Consider the following 22880-nt stretch of genomic DNA (forward strand, 5'->3'; position numbering starts at 1 on the left):
ATGTCTCCTCCCCATTGCTCCGATAGTAATTGGCATATGGGGCACAGCGAGCGAACAGAGCGGCGCCCAGGAATAATAGTAAGTGGAGGGAAATCTCTGGGCGCCGCTCTGTGTAGCCGAATACTGAAAGTCTGGACCCAGGAAAAGTCCTGCTATCATTGGTGGCACAGTGCGCCCGCCCCTCCTCCTCTTCTCATTGGTGGCAGCAGTGGCAGCACAGGGGGAGGGAGAGACTGCTTCCTTCTCCCCTGTGCTGATGAGGGAACACGAGCGCGCTGAGAGCCGTGCGCTCATGTTCAGAGATACTAGACTGCGCAGCCCAGTATCGAAAAAATGGAAATCCCGGTATAGTATCGATACCGGGACAAAAGTATCGAAATCTCGATACCCGCAACAACCCTAATCTGTAGCTTTTATTGATACCATTTTGGAGTGTGTGTGACTTTTTGATCAGATTTTGTTACATGTTTTTGGCAGGGGTAAGAGAAATAATGGCAAATTGGCCATTTTGACCCTTTTTTTTTTTTCCCGTTACGCCAGGGATGTTCAACCTGTGGCTCTCCAGCTGTTGTAAAACTTCAACTCCCACCATGCACTGCTGTAGGCTGTCCAAGCATGCTGGGACTTGTAGTTTGCAACAGCTGGAGGGCCACAGGTTGGGCATCCCTGCGTAATGCCATTCGCCGTATTGGAAAAATATTTTAATAGTACGGGCGTTTTCGGTTGCGATGATACCCATGATGTTTATATTTTTTGTAATTGACATTACATTTTTTTATTATGCGCAAAAGGGGGGTGATTATAAACTTTTTTTTTTATATATATATATATATATATATATATATTTTTTTTAATATATTTTTATAGATCACGGCATCTAAAGGCTTTAATTACTGCAATCCGCATTATTGCCGGTCGTGGTAATTAGTTGCGGGTCTATGCTATTTGAAACTGCAGAGATCTGCCGGCCATGACGTCCGCTGCATGTGAGAGCAGGCGCCATGTTTGCCTGTCGCTCCAGTGCTGTACATGTACGCCGCTATTAAAGGGAACCTGTCACCGTTTTATTAGCTCCATGCATTCCTCATGTAATAACGATTCTGGAGCATCTGGTCTTATGTCTCTGTGTTGTGCCGTTCCTTTATTATTTCTGCTAGAAGTTATGAATGTATTGCTAGCAGTCTGCAGTAAGGGTACAGAGGGGCGGTAACAAATTGGGGGGTGTACCTGCACAGTTTGAACATGGCTGCACTGATTGGATAGAGTGAGTCCGTGCAGGTACACCCCCCCCCCCCCCCAATTTGTTACCTCCCCTCTGTAGCCTTACTGCAGACTGCTAGCAATTCATTCATAACTTCTAGTAGAAATAATAAAGGAACGGCACAACATAGAGACATAAGACCAGATGCTCCAGAATCGTTATTACATGAGGAATGCATGGAGATATAACAGGAATGTGAGGAGCGATGAAAGATCCTCTTTAATTCGGCAATTCTGACCTTCTACTCGGATCCTACGAGAAGAGACTACACCTCAGGCTATCTCCCCGAACCCTTCAAGATTAGCAACGGTACACGACAGGTTTACCGACTTTCTCCCCTAATTCTCACTCTCCTGATGGCACCGCAGCAGACACTATCCGCACTAACTCACACATTTCTGGAATAAAGGTTGGATCCACAGAACATAAAATTACCCCCCTTCCCCCCAGTAAGCGCTCCACAAATCCATTTCTTACTACAAAATTCATCTCAAATCCTGAACATTAAAATTCCACAATCTACTCAAACCAAAGAAGCTGAATCCTTCCCTCTCCAATGGAACGGAAGTAAAATGAAATACTTGGGAATTTACATCACATCCACCAGTTCACACCTCGATAAAGAAAACTACAAACCCTTATTGAACCCCAAAAAACTGCTTTCATACTCAAAAATGCAGCTTTCAGGCGCCGCAGAATGGCCGTTATCAGCAGGTAGGTTCTTCCCACCGTCCCATATTTATTCCGCACAATCGCCTTTTCTTTCTGACACTACAAAAAGAGCTTTCAGAATTTCTGCAGATACTAAGGCTACATGCACATGACCCTACGTGTTTTGCAGTCCGTTTTTTCTGCAGATCCTCGGTAACAATGCCTATCCTTGTCCACAAAACAGACAAGAATAGTGCATGTTCTATCTTTTTTTGCGGGGCCGCGTAACGGACATACTGATGAGGATGTCCGCATTTTTTTGCGGACCTGTTGAAAAGATTGGGTCTGCATCCCATCCGCAAAGAAAACAACGGACGTGGAAACAAAATACGTTGGTGTGCATGAGGCCTAAATCAGAGGCCATGACACAAGGTTTGACCAATCTGTACGAGCTATTGTAAAGCAGAGCTATGAGACCAAACACTGGACGATGAACTCGACTCAAATCTGATCCTATTTCAAGTACAGTGGCTCCCCCATCTCTGGTTGTGGATTCTTAGGCGGTGCACGGCCAGACAGAAATCTATTACTCACACAATGTTCGTAGGCACCCCCCCCACCTGGGTGAACACAACACAAATAGTGTAATTTAATGTACAGTATAAAGTCTATTGGCTCCTTATATTTTGGCACAGCCGGATGATAGCACATATAATATCAGTCAACGGACCCATCACCCGGCTGTGCCAAAATATAAGGAGCCAATAAACTTTATACACACATTACTATATTAAAACCATTCAAAACACACAGATAATTTAACCCCATAAGGACCAGTGACGTACATGTACGACAGGCAGATCGGGCGTGTGCCGGACCCCTGCTGTATGGTGGAAACACCGATGCCGGCACATTAACCCTTGATGTGCCGCGGTCAGCGCTGACAGTAGCACGTGCTGGGAGCGGAGCTTCCATCGTGTCCCCGCACTGCTGTGACGATGGCAGGTAAGGCAGCCCGATGCCTTCCGTGACAGCCTGTGAGATCCAGCCCCCTGTATTACACTGTTGCATCACAATACAGAAGTATTATAATGCATTGTAAAGGGGATCAGAACCCCAAAAGTTGAAGTCCCAGAGTGGGACAAAAAATAAAGTTAAAAAAATAGTTTCTCGTGAATGGCATTGGGGGACACGGCACCATGGGTATATGCCCAGCTGACACTAGAAAAGTGTTGGCTCCGCCCAGATGGGCTATACCCTCTGCTCAGACACTAAACCAATCAGCTTTAGTCTAGTGTCCGTAGGAGGCAGACATGACCTGCTCTGTCAGGTCTCAGCCTGCTGCAGGATGGGGCTCCATCGTGGATATCCACTTTAGTTGCACCCCCTGCGGGCGCGTACTTGTAGTGCTTCGCCGGTCACCCATTCCCCCATACTGCATCCGCAGTGGCATGCCGGCGATCCCACATCTGTGACGAGTTTGCCGAAGGGGTGACCCTGAGGACGGTGAGTATTCTCCTTTGTCCCCTTCCCCTGCGTCCCTGTCCAATGGGGTTTAGCATCCTCGGGTTGTCACTTGTTCCCCTCATCCGGTCTAGTGGTGGGAGTCCCTTATTTGGGGGGCCTGTTATATTCCCCTGCCCCCTTTCCCTCCTGGGGGGGGTGGGGAGTCTATTCTCCAGAGGGGGGTGCCCTTGTATCCTCCCTCTTAATTAGTTCGGGGCTGCCTCCCTCCTGGCCTCCCCATCTTCCGGGCCCTCTTTTACTTTAGTCCCCGGCTTCGGCAGGGGACTAGGCCGCATCTTTCTTGTCCCATCCTCGGACCCCTGGTGCTCTATTTGCCCCACTTTTTCCCTCTCTGGGTGTCGCTTCTCTCCAGGAACCCCCCTCACCAGTTTTTTTCTGTTCCGGAGGGCCCCAGTGATTCCTTCCCGCCAGAGGTGCTCCTTTCCCGGCCGCGCCATTAATTGAGTCCCCGGGTTCTTCCCTGCCTAGGCCGCATCCTTCCCACCTCGCTTCCCGGGCTTTTCCTTGACCCCTCCCCACTTTTCTTCGGCTCTTGGGAGGTGTCTCCTTCCTCTCCTATCCCAATTTAGCGCTGGCTTTTGCGGTGGGCAGAGTTTCCCTGGCACTCTCCTGCGACTGCTGCATCACCTCTTCGGGGACACAGCACCTGGGGTCCGGTAGGACAGCCTCTGGCTGGCTACTTTTTTTTTCTTCTTTTTTTTTTTTTCAGGCTCTCAATCGCCCCCCTCATGTCCTCTTCCAGGGAAGACTCCCATTCCCAGGTCCCCCCCGGGATCGCCACGTATTATACGTGCTCCTGCTGTAATAAAAAGTTGCCATGTGGTCAACCTGAGCCTGTCTCTGCGCAGTGCCTGGCCCCCTGATTACCCCTTCTGTGTCGGCCCCTCCTGAATGGGCTGCCTCCCTGTCCCAAGCCATAGGGAACCTTGCCCGATTTTCCCAATCCATAGTTGAGTTGCTGGACCGCTTGCCTGCAAAAATTGCAGCCGCCTCTGTCCCTCCCAGGGACCCCTCAGCGGACAGGGCATGCTCACGCTCTGAACACCAGGTCCCGCAAGCGACCTCGGGTTGTCACAACCATGTCCCGCTCCTCCTCGGGTCACTCCCAGGACATGTCTGAGGCTGGCGGCGAATCCTCCCCTGCCGCTCCTTCCGCCGCCTCGGGGGACACCGCTAACTCTGATTTCGGATCGGAGCAGAGCACGGCTGTGTGTGGCCATGCAGGAACTCATTAGGGCAGTTCGGGTTCCTCTCCACGTGCAGAAAGACCCATCATCTTCGGCTCAGGAATCTGTATCTTTTCGCGGTTCCAGACGGCCCGCTTTCGTTTTCCCTAACCATGCGGATTTGGACGCTCTCCTGGCCAAGGAGTGGCGTCATCCAGGTAGGCGTCTTCAGCCCGCCAAGAGCTCAGACGTCCTCTTTCCCTTTTCTGAGGAGTCCATTTCTATGTGGTCTGTCCCTCCTCAGGTAGACCCACAAATGGCCCGACTTGGTAAGTCTACCACCCTTCCTTTGACGCAGCCTCCTTGTCTGATCCGTTGGACAAGATTGACTCATTGTCCAAGTCTGCATTTGTCGCAGTGTGTTCCGCTATCCGTCCCGCCTTTGCTGCGTCATGGGTGGCTAAGGCCTGTGTAGTATGGGGCAAACAGCTTGTTCGGTCTTTATCCCAGGATTCTACTCAGGGGGATCTCCATCTCCTTGTTTCTCATCTTCTCCAGGCATTCTGGTACCTTTGTGATGCCTCCCTGGAATCGGCATGCCGCTCTAGCAGGGCGGCTGCTAACTCAGTGGCCACCCGCCGCACTGTTTGGCTTCGTGCATGAGCAGCGGATGCGGCCTCCAATAAGGCGCTTATCTTTCCCATTTCTGGGTGGTTGGCTTTTTGGGAAACGCTTGGAAGAGCTTATTTCTGAGGCCACGGGTGGAAAAAGCTCTCTCCTACCCCAGAACCATCCCCGCCGCCGTCCTATGTCTGCGTTACGATCTCAGCGCTTTCGGGACTCCTCTTCCCATCAGGATAAAAAGACTGTGCGACCTTCCTTCAAGGCCAAGCCCTCCTGGCATGCCCACCCTAAGCCTTCAAAACCCCCAGCCTGCAAAGCAGTTATCTGCATGATGGGCTTGCCCCCTTGAGTGGGGGTCGGTTGCTCTCCTTTCAGGAGCAATGGAGCGCGGACGATGCCTGGGTTCTGGAGGTTGTGTCCTCTGGATACAAGATAGAATTCTCCGACCTTCCCATGGGTCTGTTCTTCCAGTTGACACTGCCCAGGTCCCCCTCCCGGGCGTCCCCTTTTTTTTTTTTCAGACCATTCATTCGCTTCACACGCATGGAGTGATTGTTCCCGTCCCGTTTTCAGGGCTTTTACTCGAACATTTTCACCGTTCTCAAGAAGGATGGTTCTCTGCACCCCATTTTGGATCTGAAGGCGCTCAATTATTTTGTACGTGTCCGCCACTTTCGCATGGAGTCCCTCAGGTCAGTGATCGCTTCCCTCAAGTTGGGCGAGTTTCTGTCGTCCATCGACATCTAAGACGCCTACCTGCATGTTCCCATAGCTCTGCCTCATCAGAGGTACCTTCGCTTTGTGGTAGGTTCTCTGCAACTCTTCTTTCAATTTGTGGCGTTGCCCTTTCGGCCTGGCGTCTGCCCTGAGGGTCTTCACCAAAGTGTTGGCTCCCCTTGTCACACTTCTCCGTGCCAGGGGAGTTGCCATAATACCCTACCTGGACGATCTTCTGGTGAAGGCTCCGTCCCGGGAGGACAACCTGTCCAGCCTCCACATCACCCTCTCCGTGCTGTCCCAGTTCAGCTGGCTCATGAATTACTCCAAGTCTTCCCTTGTTTCCAGCCAGAGGATGGAATTCCTATGCATGGTCCTCGATACTCGCCTTGACCGAGTGTTCCTTCTTCAGGACAAGGTAGTGGCTCTCCAGTCAGGGGTTGCTCGCCTTCACAAGCCGTTTCCTTGTCCATCAGGCTATGAATGCGCGTCCTGGGCCGGATGGTTGCGGCCTTCAAGGCAATTCCTTATGCCCAATTCCACCCCCGGTCGTTGCACAGAGGCTTTTTCTTCATGTCTGGTGATGTACTGTACAGTATGATAGCTGGAGGTTTCCGTCTGTAAAACCGCTCAGGGCAGCACTAACGCCCACCCATCGGAGCCGGTGATGTCACCGGGAACAGGTGTGACAATATAAACAAACAGCACAGGGGAAGGGAGAGCATCGGAGCATGAAAGCTCCTCTCACAGGGGTGAAGAACGGGTCATGTCCGGCTTCAGCTCTGGACGCATACAAGCCGCCCATCCTACACATCTAAATATCGCATTTCTAAAAGAATCAAAATAAATTACCACAAAAATGTCAAAACATTGACCTCTCAAAGTGGGGGAAAAAACCTTACTGACCCCCAAACCATCAATTTACACTCTGGACCGCCTAACGCAGGATCGCGTTCCGGAGGCGGCAGCTCTGCGCACAGTCGCGCATATACGCGTCATCTCGCGAGACGCGAGATTTCCTGTGAATGCGCGCACACAGGCGCGCGCGTTCACAGGATCGGAAGGTAAGCGAGTGGATCTCCAGCCTGCCAGCGGCGATCGTTCGCTGGCAGGCTCTGGAGATGCGATTTTTTTTTTTTTTAACCCCTAACAGGTATATTAGAATCTGTTTTGATAACAGCGTCTAATATACCTGCTACCTGGTCCTCTGGTGGTCCCCTTTGCTTGGATCGACCACCAGAGGACACAGGCAGCTCAGTAATAAGTAGCACCAAACACCACTACACTACACCCCCCCCCCCTGTCACTTATTAACCCTTGATCACCCCATATAGACTCCCTGATCACCCCCCTGTCATTGATCACCCCCTTATCATTGATCACCCCCTTGTAAGGCTCCATTCAGACGTCCGTATGTTTTTTACGGATACATGGATCGGATCCGCAAAACGCATATGGACGTCTGAATGGAGCCTTACAGGGGGGTGATCAATGACGGGGGTGATCACCCCATATAGACTCCCTGATCACCCCCCTGTCATTGATCACCCCCCTGTAAGGCTCCATTCAGACATTTTTTTGGCCCAAGTTAGCGGAAATAGTTTTTTGTTTTTTCTTACAAAGTCTCATATTCCACTAACTTGTGTCAAAAAATTAAATCTCACATGAACTCACCATACCCCTCACGGAATCCAAATGCTTAAATTTTTTTAGACATTTATATTCCAGACTTCTTCTCACGCTTTAGGGCCGCTAAAATGCCAGGGCAGTATAACTACCCCACATGTGACCCCATTTCGGAAAGAAGACACCCCAAGGTATTCGCTGAGGGGCATATTGAGTCCATGAAAGATTGAAATTTTTGTCCCAAGTTAGCGGAAAGGGAGACTTTGTGAGAAAAAAAAATCAATTTCCGCTAAATTGTGCCAAAAAAAAATAAATTACTATGAACTCGCCATGCCCCTCATTGAATACCTTGGGGTGTCTTCTTTCCAAAATGGGGTCACATGTGGGGTATTTATACTGCCCTGGCATTTTAGGGGCCCTAAAGTGTGAGAAGAAGTCTGGGATCCAAATGTCTAAAAATGCCCTCCTAAAAGGAATTTGGGACCCTTTGCGCATCTAGGCTGCAAAAAAGTGTCACACATCTGGTATCGCCGTACTCGGGAGAAGTTGGGCAATGTGTTTTGGGGTGTCATTTTACATATACCCATGCTGGGTGAGAGAAATATCTTGGTCAAATGCCAACTTTGTATAAAAAAAATGGGAAAAGTTGTCTTTTGCCGAGATATTTATCTCACCCAGCATGGGTATATGTAAAATGACACCCCAAAACACATTGCCCAACTTCTCCTGAGTACGGTGATACCAGATGTGTGACACTTTTTTGCAGCCTAGGTGGGCAAAGGGGCCATATTCCAAAGAGCACCTTTCGGATTTCACAGGGCATTTTTTACAGATTTTGATTTCAAACTCCTTACCACACATTAGGGCCCCTAGAATGCCAGGGCAGTATAACTACCCCACAAGTGACCCCATTTTGGAAAGAAGACACCCCAAGGTATTCTGTGAGGAGCATGGCAAGTTACTAGAATTTTTTTTATTTTTTGTCAAGTTAGTGGAATATGAGACTTTGTAAGGGAAAAAAAAAATAAAAAATCATCATTTTCCGCTAACTTGTGACAAAAAATAAAAAGTTCTATGAACTCACTATGCCCATCAGTGAATACCTTAGGGTGTCTACTTTCCGAAATGGGGTCATTTGTGGGGTGTTTGTACTGTCTGGCCATTGTAGGACCTCAGGAAACATGACAGGTGCTCAGAAAGTCAGAGCTGCTTCAAAAAGCGGAAATTCACATTTTTGTACCATAGTTTGTAAACGCTATAACTTTTACCCAAACCATTTTTTTTTTTTTTTACCCAAACATTTTTTTTTAATCAAAGACATGTAGAACAATAAATTTAGAGAAAAAATTATATATGGATGTCATTTTTTTTGCAAAATTTTACAACTGAAATTGAAAAATGTCATTTTTTTTTTGCAAAAAAATCGTTAAATTTCGATTAATAACAAAAAAAAGTAAAAATGTCAGCAGCAATGAAATACCACCAAATGAAAGCTCTATTAGTGAGAAGAAAAGGAGGTAAAATTCATTTGGGTGGTAAGTTGCATGACCGAGCAATAAACGGTCAAAGTAGTGTAGGTCAGAAGTGTAAAAAGTGGCCTGGACTTTCAGGGTGTTTAAGCCCTAGGGGCTGAGGTGGTTAAACCCCTTGACTGTCTGTCTCCTGCCAAAAACCGACTTCTGTTAATATCTACGGATCAGACATTTCCCTCACTCAAACCACCATAAAGGAACCCATTTTTTCCAAAATCTGCATTCCTGTTCTTCACTACTCAAAAACCTAGAATAAAAGATTCTGTATTATACTCCAGAGCTGCACTCACTATTCTGCTGGTGCAGTCACTGTGTACATACATTACTTATCCTGTACTGATCCTGAGTTACATCCTGTATTCTACTCCAGAGCTGCCCTCACTATTCTGCTGGTGCAGTCACTGTGTACATACATTACTTATCCTGTACTGATCCTGAGTTACATCCTGTATTCTACTCCAGAGCTGCCCTCACTATTCTGCTGGTGGAGTCTCTCCAGAATGCACACTGAACAGGTGGCAGTGCTAACGGGTTTCAGCTCCTACGTCTTCAGAATTATGAGTGCAGCTCTGGATTATAAGTATGTTTGGACGCAGCAGTACCGTACTCCTGAATGTGGTTGATTTCTGTAAACCTCCTTCACATGACTAGAACACAACAATTACTGCGATGAATCTCCTGTGTGTGAATACACTCCTTCACCAGCAGTAAGGTTATACATAATGTCTTCAGAGAGATCCTCTTGGTGTGATATAAGGGCAGAGACATCTTACTCTGAGGCCACGGATACCCTTTCTTTGCCCGTATCTGTCTTGCCACAGAGATGGCGGCACAGTACTACTGTAAACTGAGTGTCTTTGGTTTTTGCTTCTCCGCAGGGCACTGCAGATGTGGCTCTAGAGCTGAGGATTTGGTGCAGTGGCAGAAGATTTTACTCGGGGAGAACAGTGAGCTGGAGATATGTAAGGTAACTGGATCATGTGACAGATCTGCGCTGCTCAGTACCACTAGATGGCGCTGTCCTCCGTCCTGGCGGGTGTAGGGGTGTACGTTCAGTAACCGCACAATCTGATTGTAAAACGTGGAAGATCCAATTGAAATGCTACGTACATGTATATTACTGGCTCCTCTGGTGCTGTTCCCGTACATGGTGCCATCTATTCCATTTGATGGGGTGTCACCCCCTGGGGGTGGGTGAGGGGTACAGTCTTGTACACACAGATATACCCCTGAGAGTCTTATAACCAGTGTCCTTCCTGCAGGTCATCGTCCTGCTCTTCTACGTCTCCAACATGAAGTGTAAGAACTCTCAGGAGTGGGAGACCTTCGATCATAAGACGCAGGTGAGTCCTGTCCCTGCGGGGGGGAGAGGTGTGTCAGGGAAGGACACAGACATGACCGCCCCTGTGTTCTCCTGCAGACCGAGCTCGCCTCCATCCTCAGGTTCGTTCTGGATAATGAAGACGACCCGTCGTTGGATGATAAGCTGATCAGCTTCCTGCAGAGGAAAGGTACCTCTCTACTGGTGGCTGTATATATCTGTATGCAGTACTCTCCTGAGCTCCCTCTAGTGGTGGCTGTATATATCTGTATGCAGTACTCTCCTGAGCTCCCTCTAGTGGTGGCTGTATATATATGTATGTAGTAATCTCCTGAGCTCCCTCTAGTGGTGGCTGTATATATCTGTATGTAGTAATCTCCTGAGCTCCCTCTAGTGGTGGCTGTATATATCTGTATGTAGTAATCTCCTGAGCTCCCTCTAGTGGTGGCTGTATATATCTGTATGCAGTAATCTCCTGAGCTCCCTCTAGTGGTGGCTGTATATAGCTGTATGCAGTAATCTCCTGAGCTCCCTCTAGTGGTGGCTGTATTTATCTGTATGCAGTAATCTCCTGAGCTCCTCCTAGTGGTGGCTGTATATCTCTGTATGCAGTAATCTCCTGAGCTCCCTCTAGTGGTGGCTGTATATATCTGTATGTAGTAATCTCCTGAGCTCCCTCTAGTGGTGGCTGTATATATCTGTATGTAGTAATATCCTGAGCTCCCTCTAATGGTGGCTGTATATATCTGTATGTAGTAATCTCCTGAGCTCCCTCTAGTGGTGGCTGTATATATCTGTATGTAGTAGTCTCCTGAGCTCCTCCTAGTGGTGGCTGTATATATCTGTATGTAGTAATATCCTGAGCTCCCTCTAGTGGTGGCTGTATATATCTGTATGTAGTAGTCTCCTGAGCTCCCTCTAGTGGTGGCTGTATATATCTGTATGTAGTAATATCCTGAGCTCCCTCTAGTGGTGGCTGTATATATCTGTATGTAGTAGTCTCCTGAGCTCCTCCTAGTGGTGGCTGTATATATCTGTATGCAGTAATCTCCTGAGCTCCCTCTAGTGATGGCTGTATATATCTGTATGTAGTAATCTCCTGAGCTCCTCCTAGTGGTGGATGTATATATCTGTATGCAGTAATCTCCTGAGCTCCCTCTAGTGATGGCTGTATATATCTGTATGTAGTAATCTCCTGAGCTCCTCCTAGTGGTGGCTGTATTTATCTGTATGTAGTAATCTCCTGAGCTCCCTCTAGTGGAGGCTGTATATATCTGTATGTAGTAATCTCCTGAGCTCCCTCTAGTGGTGGCTGTATATATCTGTATGTAGTACTCTCCTGAGCTCCCTCTAGTGGTGGCTGTATATAGCTGTATGCAGTAATCTCCTGAGCTCCCTCTAGTGGTGGCTGTATATATCTGTATGCAGTAATCTCCTGAGCTCCCTCTAGTGGTGGCTGTATATAGCTGTATGCAGTAATCTCCTGAGCTCCCTCTAGTGGTGGCTGTATTTATCTGTATGCAGTAATCTCCTGAGCTCCTCCTAGTGGTGGCTGTATATCTCTGTATGCAGTAATCTCCTGAGCTCCCTCTAGTGGTGGCTGTATATATCTGTATGTAGTAATCTCCTGAGCTCCCTCTAGTGGTGGCTGTATATATCTGTATGTAGTAATATCCTGAGCTCCTCTAGTGGTGGCTGTATATATCTGTATGTAGTAATCTCCTGAGCTCCCTCTAGTGGTGGCTGTATATATCTGTATGTAGTAATATCCTGAGCTCCCTCTAGTGGTGGCTGTATATATCTGTATGTAGTAGTCTCCTGAGCTCCTCCTAGTGGTGGCTGTATATATCTGTATGTAGTAATCTCCTGAGCTCCTCCTAGTGGTGGATGTATATATCTGTATGCAGTAATCTCCTGAGCTCCCTCTAGTGATGGCTGTATATATCTGTATGTAGTAATCTCCTGAGCTCCTCCTAGTGGTGGCTGTATTTATCTGTATGTAGTAATCTCCTGAGCTCCTCCTAGTGGTGGATGTATATATCTGTATGCAGTAATCTCCTGAGCTCCCTCTAGTGGTGGCTGTATATATCTGTATGTAGTAATCTCCTGAGCTCCCTCTAGTGGTGGCTGTATATATCTGTATGTAGTAGTATCCTGAGCTCCCTCTAGTGGTGGCTGTATATATCTGTATGTAGTAATCTCCTGAGCTCCCTCTAGTGGAGGCTGTATATATCTGTATGTAGTAATCTCCTCAGCTTCCTCTAGTTCAGATATACTGATATGAGTAATGTCTTCTTCCTATGAGCAGCCCGGGTCATCTCCTCCAGTGACAGCGCCTCCAGCTCTGATGAGACCATGTCTCCAAATTTGCCAGCTAGGAAGACACAGGTGCGGTTTCTGGAGCTGCATCGCATTGCCTCATCTTCCACCTTGAAGAGGTAATAATCTTGTATGACCCGCTCAGTGGTTGCTTTTTGTTTTCCGCCCCTCCCTCTGACTCTGTCGTCTTGCAGTTTGCCGTTGGACTCTCCCTCCTCTCCGATTAGCGAGGTGCTGCACATGCCACAGTTCCAGATACGGAGGCTCCGGAAGCAGCTGATTGAGGGACGAGACTTGAGGGATGAGCTGGAACTGGAGCTGTCTGAGACTAAGAAGCGCATGGCGGAAAAGGGTGAGACATCCAGGAGCTGTGAGGATGGTTATTATCTGGTTAGGTAAACATGGCCGCTGTCTTCAGAAACATCATCCCTGGGTTGTGTCTGGCATTGAAGTGCAGTACCCCACACAACTCTGCTCTCTGGAAGGAAGTGGCCATGTTTTTCTAATCCTGCACAACCCCCTATAGCTTAGAAATATTCCTGAAGTAGTAATTTCTCCTAAATGGCATTGGGGACGCAGCACCATGCGTCTATGTCTGGCTGACAATAGAAGGAAAAAGTGTGGGATCCGCCTAGGTTATCCCCTCTCCACAGACAGGTCTAACCAGTGAGTCTACTGTCCATAGGAGGCAGACATGACGTGCAGACAGGGCGACCCTGTGGTCCCCAAAGACCCCGGATGGTATTTCCCCTTTCTAGGTTAGGTTGTCCCAGGCGCCTCTCCCCTTCTGCCCTCTTGGTCCCTGGACCCATCCACCTTTTGTCCCAGGCCTTCTCCTATCCCTTCTCTACATTACTCCCTGAGCCCTCCACCTTTTTTGGCCCCAGTCCACCTTGGTCACCAGACCCTCCGCTTTTCCTCGGCCCCTCATTACCTTTCTCTCCGGGCCCTCTGCTCTCTTTTCCAGATGTTACCAGTTTGGGTCACAAGGTTCTCCAGGAGGCAGTGCGCTAGATCAGTGTTCCTCATCTACAGTCCTCAGGTCCCACCGCCGACCAGTATTGAGCAGGTGATGCATCAGGACTTACCACAGGTATTCAGTCTGTGGGATGTTCTCAAATCATGACCAACAGGTGGGCCTCCGAGAACTGGAGCTGAGGAACACTGTACATCACCCCTGGGGATTGTTTTGGGATGTCCCATGGTTCGGTGTCCCCCAATGTCATTCACCAGAAAATAGTTTTTTTGTAAGTGCAATCCCTTTCTCGTTGGGTGCACTGATCTCACCCTTTGTTTCTCTTCTGTTTTCTTACTCCTCCTTGGATGTTGGTTCTGTTTGGTTCCCTTATGGACATGATTTTTGTTTTCGGTTCGCTTCTCTCCTGCTGTTAGTCCAGTGACTGTGCAGAGGGTATATCCTGGGCAGAGCCAACACTTTTTTTTATTTTTTATTTCCAATGCCAGCCTCCTAGGGGCAGATGGGCATATGCCCACAGTGCGTTGTCCTTCAATGCATATAACGAGAAAGGGATTTTGCCGTAAGTACAAAAAATTCAATTTTTGCCCTCATATCTCACATCACGTTCACAGAGGCGCAGATTTTCCTCATGCAGCAGCGCATCGAGCGTCTGGTGGTGCTGAGTGAAAAGCAGACAGACCAGCAGGAGCCCCAAGAGATGAAGGAGCTGCGGGAGAAGAACGAGAGGTGAGGCCGACTTAGGGCGCTTTTACATCAGCGCTATTTATTTCCGTTCTTTTGCTCTTTATGGAAGCAGAAGATTGAAAATAACGGAAGTGCCAGATTCTGTAAATACCGGACAGGAATGGAGCCTAACAGATCCCACTGATGTTCGGGAGAGCGTTTATTTTCTTTAGTAGAGAATAGTCCTGAATGCAGGACTTATCTATCTGATGGAGGCCCTGAACGGAGCCTCCGACTCAGATGTGAATGTAGCGTTAGACGTCAAGTAGAGGTACTGAAAATGAAGCACCAAGCCTATCTTAAGAATTGGACCCCAGAGTTAGAGGTTGTCTCATATCACCAAGTGACAGTCATCATGTAGAGAGAGTAAATACCAGGCACTTACTAATGTATTGTGATTGTCCATATTGCTTCCTCTGCTGGCTGGATTCATTTTTCTATCACATTATACACTGCTCGTTTCCATGGTTACGACCACCCTGCAATTCGGCATCGGCGGTCATGCTTGCACACTATTGATTTTGAGATGGGAGCAGGTGTCAGAGGTGGGACCCCTGCTGATCGGTCATTTATGGCCAGATGGGAGTACCCTTCCACTTATTACTTTCAGCTGTGTAATACTGTGGTGCTGAGTGGAAAGAGGTAAAAGCGTCAATCACATGAGCTCTGTCCTGGTTGGGTCTTTCATCTGTTCACGTCATCTCTTTAACACATGCGTTGGGCAATCCTCAAAATAGTTTCCCCCCCCGTGGTGTCACCAGGGGCATAAAGGTTGTCTGTACTATAAGCCTGCTGCTCATATGTAACCCCCAAGAGGTGCAGAAAAAAGTCATTGCTGCAGAAGTGAGGCAAAATGGGGGGGCGGGGAAAGTATCCTTAAGGACCAGCTATTAAGAGGTTAATTTAATTGGGACCATATTTGCTGTTTGTTATATGGATGGCCTGTACATTTCTCTGTCAGCCTCATAATCCGTCTCCGGGACGCCCTCAAGCAGTGTCAAGATATGAAGACGGACAGGAACCAGCTGGAGCGGAAGAACGACCAGCTCTCTGATGAGAACGGAGACCTCTCGTACAAGGTAAGTGCCTCGCGGCCGGCTGTGGGGGTCTCCTGCTCATGGCTTCTTGGGTTTGGGGCTCCATTCACTGGCACGTTCAGTGCTATGTAGAACCAAGGGCTCATTCAGACGACCGTTGTGTTTTGCGGATCCGCGCAACACTTATATCGGCCCGTGTGCACTCGGCAACTTGCGGACCGCCCATGGCTGTCACTATCCTAGAAAATGCCTATTGTCCGCAATTGTGGACAATAATAGGACATGTTCTAGCTTTTTTTGTGGGGCCGCAGAACGGAACTACGGATGCGGACAGCACACGGTGTACTGTCCGTGTCTTTTATGGCCCCATTGAAATGAATGGGCCCACAGCTGTTCCACAAAATTGCAGAACGTGTGCAAACCCGTTCATATGGCCGTGTGAATGGGCCCTCAGTCTCAGACCTAGTCCAACATGGGAGTTCACATGATATTTGGCCGATGGTCCAAGCAGTTACACCCCATCATAACGGGGACATCCCTTTAATTTACATTTGAGTGTTCTGGTCTCTGTAGATGACTAGGCGGAGAGCGTGGTCTGCAGTCAGCACTTGACTTCTCTTCCGTTCTGGTGTCCATTTCTGCTTTCACTTGTATTGAGCTGGTATCCGTCTGATGCTCTGCCCAGGTACGAGACTTGTCCAGTCGTCTGGCACAGCTGCAGGACGCTCTCAATGAGACCTCTGAAGAGCACGACGCGTCGGTGGCCGCATGGCAGAAGCAGCAGAGTCAGCTGGAGAACGAGCTCAACGCGGCCATAACCGAAAAGGTAAAATCACGATGAACGCTGTACAGTGGGATCTCCAAGCTTATTTTTTTTTTTCTACTGGGGCTTCATCAGTGGTCAAACTTTAAAAATCTTAATATAATTATTTTGGAAACCTACCCTTAGGATATGTTCACACGTAGCGATGCATGAATTGACACACTTTGCGGATTTTAAATGCACATCGTGCACCATGGGATGCAATCGGTGAAATTACCGCAGCAAAATTCACAATGGATTTTTTTCCCGTCACCCTTGAGGCCGAGTCCACATGACGAAAACTTATTTTATTGTGTTTGTAGTGAAATTCGTGAAGAATCCGCTGCGCGCCTTTCGGTCCAGGCGGTGGGGTTTTTACAACCTATTGTCTTGTACAGAATCCACACAGCGAATCGGCAGCGTCTCTGTGATTGATTGTCTGTGTCTAATTACAGGCTATACTTGTTTGTCGCAGACGTTTTGATCGGCGCCAGCTCTTTTTTTTAGATTTATTTGCTGTTCGGTGTTTATTGCTGGAATACGGCGGGCCTGATAACATCTCGGATTTAGATTGGCGATGTGAAATGTGGATTAAAGATGACATTTATAACGGAGACGCCTCAAGCTGTTCATTCCTAGTTATTTCATTAGGGTTTTTTCCGAAGCATTTAATCGGATGTTCACATCTAGAACATTTACGGCATATTACCAGGATGTGCTATAAATGTCCAGAAGGAGCAGGTCCCACCTCCTATCTCAGGAACGTGGCAAGCTACGCATGCACTACCACCCCTCCATTCTCCACTTTGAAACTTCTGGTAATGGCCAAGCTGGCTCTGCTAGTTTCAGAAATCCCAGGTCAATGGAAGGATGGCCATGCATGCTGGGCTTTCTTTCCATTCACTGCTATGGGGCTGACGAGCATGCTGCTTTTGGAAGTCCTATAGCAGTGAATGGAGAGGCTTGAAGGGGCCCCGTTCCTGAGATAAGAGCAGGTCCCAGAGGACCCATACCTATTGGACACTTATGGCATATACTAGCAATAAGCCTTAAATGTCCCGATAGGAATACCCCTTTAATGGTCCCTCAGTACAACATAGTACAGAGTTTGTAAACTGTGGATCTTCATGTTTGGGAAACCAGTACAAGCCACCACTGCAGACAACTGGTTTATGTCTTTATGTGAAGACTGCTAAAACCTACCCCAGACCTAGTAAAGACACCGTAATGTTAGTCATAGGATAAGGGTCCAGGTCTCTCAAACAGGATCCACATGATGGGTAATGAACATGATCATTGCGTGTCTGACCTCTGGGACCCACAGCGATCCTGCGATGGCGCAGTAGTGCGCATGTTGGTCAACCACTCCATTGACTTCTATGAGTCCCAAGAAGTGAATGGCCCTGGTAGATGTGGGAGTGGGTTCTTTAGTGACAAAGTATTCCTGTTTTTGCTGGTTCACACTTTTTATTTTATTTTTTCTTACAGAAAAGTCTGGAGGAACGCAACCAGATCTTGCAGGAGAAAATCTCCATGTTGGAAGACCAGCTAAAGATGATGAGAGACAGTGAATCTCATGATAAAGGGGAGCGATTAGGCGATGTCCTCAAGGTAAGTAACATGCATGATGGAAGGAGCGAGGGTGCACATTTATATACGGTCCCGCTTGCTGACCATTTTGCCTGTCTTTGTTTTAGCTGGAGCATTTGCAGCAAGAGGTGGTTGCTTTAAACGCTAAATCATCGGAGCTTCAAGCTCGGATCACACACGTGGAGGAAGAGAAGATGGCAGCGAAAGCGGACTTAGAGTCGCAGAGATCGCGTTTCGAAACTGAAAAGTTGCAGCTCCAGGACATCGTAACCAACCTGCAGACATCCTTATCGGAGATCACCTTCCAGAAGGAGAAGCAGGACCAGGACGCCAGGCTTCAAGAGGAAAAGCTGACCTGTCAGATCACCACTCTAAAGCTGGAGATATCGAAGCTGAAGACGTCTCTGGTGCAGAAGGATCAGGAACTTTCTGGTCTCCACAAGGAAGTGGAAGAGGAGAGGAGACGGAGAGGGCAGGTGGAGATTGTCCTGCAGAAGCAAGAAGAGTCTTCTAAGAAGAACATAGCTGAACTGAACCATCAAGTTGACCATCTTGGAAGCACACTAAGACAGACTGAAGCCAAGTTGCTGGAGTTAAATGAACAACTTGGACTAAACACCCAACAGGTGCTCGGTTTACAGCAGGAACGCGATAAATTTGTGGGTGAGAGAGACTCTGCCATTACCATGTTCAATGAGTATAAGAATACCAAGGAGGAAGAAGTGAACGCCTTGGGTAAAACGTACCAGGCCTTACAAAATGATAACACAGCCGGTTTGGTAGCAATGGAAGAGCTGAAGAAGGAGAAAGCGGAACTGACTCTAAAAGTGCAGGAGTTGGACGCCACCATTTTGGACTTGATTGCCAAATGTCAGGCCCTTGACGCTGAGAACGATAACCAGAGCAAGTCTCACACCGCCACTTTGGAGTCGCTGAAGACGCAGATCTCTGAACAGGAGACTCAGCTGAGAATGTACGAGGAGAGCGTGTCTGGGATGGAGCTGGTCAGTGAAGAAAATGCAAAAATTAAAGAACAGCTGTCGTCCCTGGAGCAGACGGTGGAAAACCTGAAGGAACTATTGGAAAATGAGAAGAAAACCTCTGCTATACTCCAGAGCGAGCGGCGGAAAAGTTCTGAGCTGGAAGGAGACGTGAAGATCTTACAGAAAAGCAGAGACCAGGCCGTCAATGAGCTCTGCCAAGAGAAGTCTGCAGTTAAGACGCTTGAGTCTAAGGTCGCACAATTAGAAGAAGAACTCGGAGCAAAAACGGAGAACCTGCAGCAGAAGCTGCGTGAATCCTCCTCTGCGGTGCGGCAACGAGAGGAGGAAATCGATAAACTCCAGAAGGAAATGGGCACATGGAAAGAGCGAGCCGAAACCTCCAGTCAGGTGGAAGCGGACATCGAAAGGTTAAAGAAGGATCACGATGAGGTCTGCAAGCAGCTGGCTAGCGAGAGGTCAAAAGTGTCTGAAATGGAAGCCGAGGCCAAAGCCGCCATGTCCGCGCAACTTGATCAGGTACGCCACCTGGAGTCCGAACTCTCCTCAGCCAAGGCTCAGCTCAAAGAGAGGGAAGTGCAAGAGCAGAAGCTGCTTCATACCATCCAGTCTACTGAAGAGAAGCTCCACTCGGCGCAGCGGGACGAAGCCCAACACGTGTCTCAGCTGGAAAGGACGTGCAGCAATAAAGCGCGGGAGCTTGAAGTCCTGTCCAAAGAGCTTTCTGATGAGAAACAAAAAACAGCCAACTTAGAAGCCGCCTTAAAATGTCTGGAAGAACAGAAATCTGAGAAGATCTTGGCTTTTGAGTCCAAAATAAATTCAATGCACGGAACTGTCAAAGAAGGCGAACGCGCTGTCCAGAAGCTTTCTGCAGAGTTGGAGCAGATGAGCAAACAGCTTAAAGAGTCTCAGGTAAAGCATCAGCAGGAGCTCGCCGAGAAAGAAGAGGTGGGTCGTTGTCTGGCAAGGGAGAAGGAAAAAGTCCTCGGGGACCTGAAGACCGAGCGAGAAGCTAATCTGGAAGCAGAGGCTCAGCTGCAGAAATATATGGACGGCCACAAAAACGAGTTTTCAGCTCTGCAGAATGAACTGTCGCGCTCTCTTGATCTCATTACGATGAAGGAGAGCGAGCTTGAGAGACTTACCAAAGAAATCGCTTCCAAGGAGGAAAAGATCCGGAAGGAAAAAGACAATGCAGCCAGTCTCGTGAAAGAAGTGGAGGCACTGAAAGCCTTGAAAGAGCATAGCACCTCACAAGAGGAACAGATCAAACACTATATCCAAACCATCAAAGCCACAGACTCTGAGATGAGTGCCCTGAAAGCCACGCTCTCTGAAAGAGACCGACAGGTGGAACGATTGGAGCAAGACCTTGAAAGCAAGACACGCGAAGGGGCTTCTGTCCAGCAGCAGTACCAAGCTACATTAGGGGAAGTGCAAGCTCTTCAGTCCAGGACTGCTGAACTAGAGAGTAGATGCAGTGGACTGGAAGATGCTGTCAGCGTCTCTCGTAAGGAGGCCTCGGACGCTAAAACTGCAGCCTCCGAAAAGGCTTCGGCATCTGAGCAGCATCAAAAGGGAATGCAAACCTTAGCAGCTGAGGTCCAGCAGGAACGACACAGGACGTCCGAGCTCGGGAAGCAGTTGGAGGAGTCTCATGCTTTGCAGTCTGAGACAGAGGCTTCCTTAGAAGCTTTGAAAAAAGAACTGTACCACAAGGTTCAGGAACTGGAGCAAAGCCAAAAGTCATTGAGTGAATCAAGCCGGGAGCTGACTTGTGTCCAGTCCACCTCTCAGAAATATGAAAAGGAGTTATCTGGATCCAAGGAGCAAGTAGCCCAACATCAGAAGGAAATTGAGAATAAGGCAGAAGAGCTACAAAGCCTACAGAAGGAGGTGAATAATCTGGCCACCAAGCTGGCCAGCAATGAGAGCAGCTGTGTCGAGGCCAAAGAGCTTTTAGCAAAAGAAGCTGGTAAAAGCCATGGGCTAGAGAAGCAGCTGAGAACAGTCCAGGAGAAGTTCGAAACCTCTACCAAGGAACTTCTGGAGAAACAAGGTGTCATCCAAAACCTAACAGCCGAGGCTGCGTCCTACAAGGAGGCAGCTGAAAAGCAAAGGATGATGGTAGAAGAGCTTCAAAAGACCCTATCGTCTTACCAGGCAACTACAGAAAAACTAGAGAAGGATGTAAAGGTCTGGCAGGAGAAGTGCAGCCAGAAGGAGGATGGGATGTCCACCATCCAGCAGCAGCTCGAGGAACTGTCATCTGTTCGAAACCTCTACCAAGAAATAAAGGCCGAGCAGACTCAAAGGGAAAGCCAACACAAGGAGGAACTTCTGCAAAACCAGAAGACCGCTGAGAGTTTACAGGTGGAACTGGAGAAAATCAAAGCAGAGGCAGCGTCGGTGGCCTCCCTGAGAGGAACCTTGGTTCAGAAGGAGAAGATGTTGGAGACGCTGCAAAAGGAGATGAAGGATCATCTTAACCAAATGGCATCCCTTCAGGAGGAGAAGAAGCACTTGGCCGGAGAGAATAAGACTCTGTCTCAATCATACGAGCAGGAGCTGAAGAAGATGCAGGCTGAATTGGCCAAGATGTTGGAGAAGCACACGCAGGAACTGGAGTCTCTCCGCCTGCAGTGCGAGAAGAAGGTCTCTGAGGGCAAGGAGCAAATGCAAGACCTCACCAGCAAATACGAGCACGCCAAGACTAAGATCCTGGACGAGAGGCAGAAGTTCCAAGAGGAGAAGCAGAAATTGCTGACTCAGGTATCGTGCTCCTTCATGTGAGTCGTACCCTGGCTGTCAGGGCTTGCTGGGAGTAGTAGTTTGAAGACCACTGCTCTGCAGACATGTATCAGGTCAGCAGTTTCTTAGACAACTAATATGGCCACCATTAATCAAACACCCCCGCCCATTTTGTCCCAAATGGCAAGCTATGCTATCGTTCGTTCAGGACTCGGGGAAAGCTGAGTGATGGTCCCCGGGTTGTTGTGGTAGTGATTTATGCCTGTTTTACCATTCCTCTATTATTCCCACTTATTGCCACCTGGACATTACTAGTGGTGGGGGTTGTCCCTACACATTAAGCCACTGGCAGCACTGATATTATAATGTTAAACCTTACAGGGACCCCCCACCCCACCCCCTCAAACTGGTAACACTGGTACAACATAAGTTTACAAGAATAGATATTCTAGTATTATGTGGGGGATGCAAGTAGTTAAAGACGTGTCGAGAGGTTCTCCAAAAACATGGCTGTTTTCTTCCTAAAACAGCGCCACACCTGTCCATGGGTTGAGTGTGGTATTGCAGCAAAGCCGAGGGCTTGAGTGGCTCTGACCTCTTGAAGAAAGCTGCCGTGTTTTCTTATTATGGACAAGACCTTCACAGAAAGGAATAGTAACTCCAGGACTCCTCAGGCGTTGCGCTCAAAATGATTCAAATCACGTTAGTGAAAGGTCTAATATGCCTTCTGTTTTCAAAATCTCTGCTTGCTGTCATTAAAGGGTCCGGCACCTCCGCCGATCAGGGGAGGCGGTGCTCGTACAAGCGCTACTTCCACTTCATTACACCGCGCGTTGTCTCGGTGGTGCAGTGTAATTGCAAGACCTTTCCATTTCAAGTGTGAGGAGTTAGTACTTGTAATTACACTGCTCCGATGGTGCAAGCGAGACGGCGCGCAGTGTAATCTTGAAGAGGAAATTGCGCTCAAACGAGCGCCGCCTCCTCTACAAACAGCTGATCGGCGGCGGGGGGTGCCGTGAGTCGGACCCCCCACAGATCTAATATAGATGACCTATCCTCGGGATACCTCATCAATATGTACTGGCTTCACAACCCCTTTAAATATAAACGATTCTACGCGGACCGAATGCGTCTCTCAGCTGAAGGTTTGTTACAGTTGCCTCCAGTCTTGGACAATCCTTTTGTGCGACACAAAGCCTGGACTGATACATTGTAACAAACTGTCAGGACAAGAGAGGCTGGTGCCATTT

The 22880-nt window shown here is 48.3% G+C and overlaps 2 protein-coding genes across 4 annotated transcripts in view; one reads left to right on the forward strand and one right to left on the reverse strand.

The window, feature by feature from the left end:
* Positions 1 to 22880, reverse strand: part of LOC120996590 (transmembrane O-methyltransferase homolog) — a 372830-nt gene that overhangs the window by 109940 nt on the left and 240010 nt on the right. The gene's annotated exons all lie outside the window — the stretch shown is intronic.
* Positions 1 to 22880, forward strand: part of NUMA1 (nuclear mitotic apparatus protein 1) — a 64046-nt gene that overhangs the window by 12278 nt on the left and 28888 nt on the right. For 2 of the 3 annotated variants that reach the window (XM_040426575.1, XM_040426576.1), the window contains exons 5-14: positions 9983 to 10071; positions 10367 to 10447; positions 10525 to 10615; positions 12731 to 12863; positions 12939 to 13096; positions 14335 to 14449; positions 15408 to 15525; positions 16169 to 16309; positions 17774 to 17896; positions 17983 to 21651. In XM_040426575.1, the coding sequence (XP_040282509.1) occupies positions 9983 to 10071; positions 10367 to 10447; positions 10525 to 10615; positions 12731 to 12863; positions 12939 to 13096; positions 14335 to 14449; positions 15408 to 15525; positions 16169 to 16309; positions 17774 to 17896; positions 17983 to 21651 (4718 nt within the window). The remainder of the gene's footprint in view (positions 1 to 9982; positions 10072 to 10366; positions 10448 to 10524; positions 10616 to 12730; positions 12864 to 12938; positions 13097 to 14334; positions 14450 to 15407; positions 15526 to 16168; positions 16310 to 17773; positions 17897 to 17982; positions 21652 to 22880) is intronic. The other variant, XM_040426577.1, reaches the window with a different exon arrangement.

This window comes from Bufo bufo, chromosome 3 (genome assembly GCF_905171765.1).
Source record: "Bufo bufo chromosome 3, aBufBuf1.1, whole genome shotgun sequence".
Taxonomy (NCBI): Eukaryota; Metazoa; Chordata; class Amphibia; order Anura; family Bufonidae; genus Bufo; species Bufo bufo.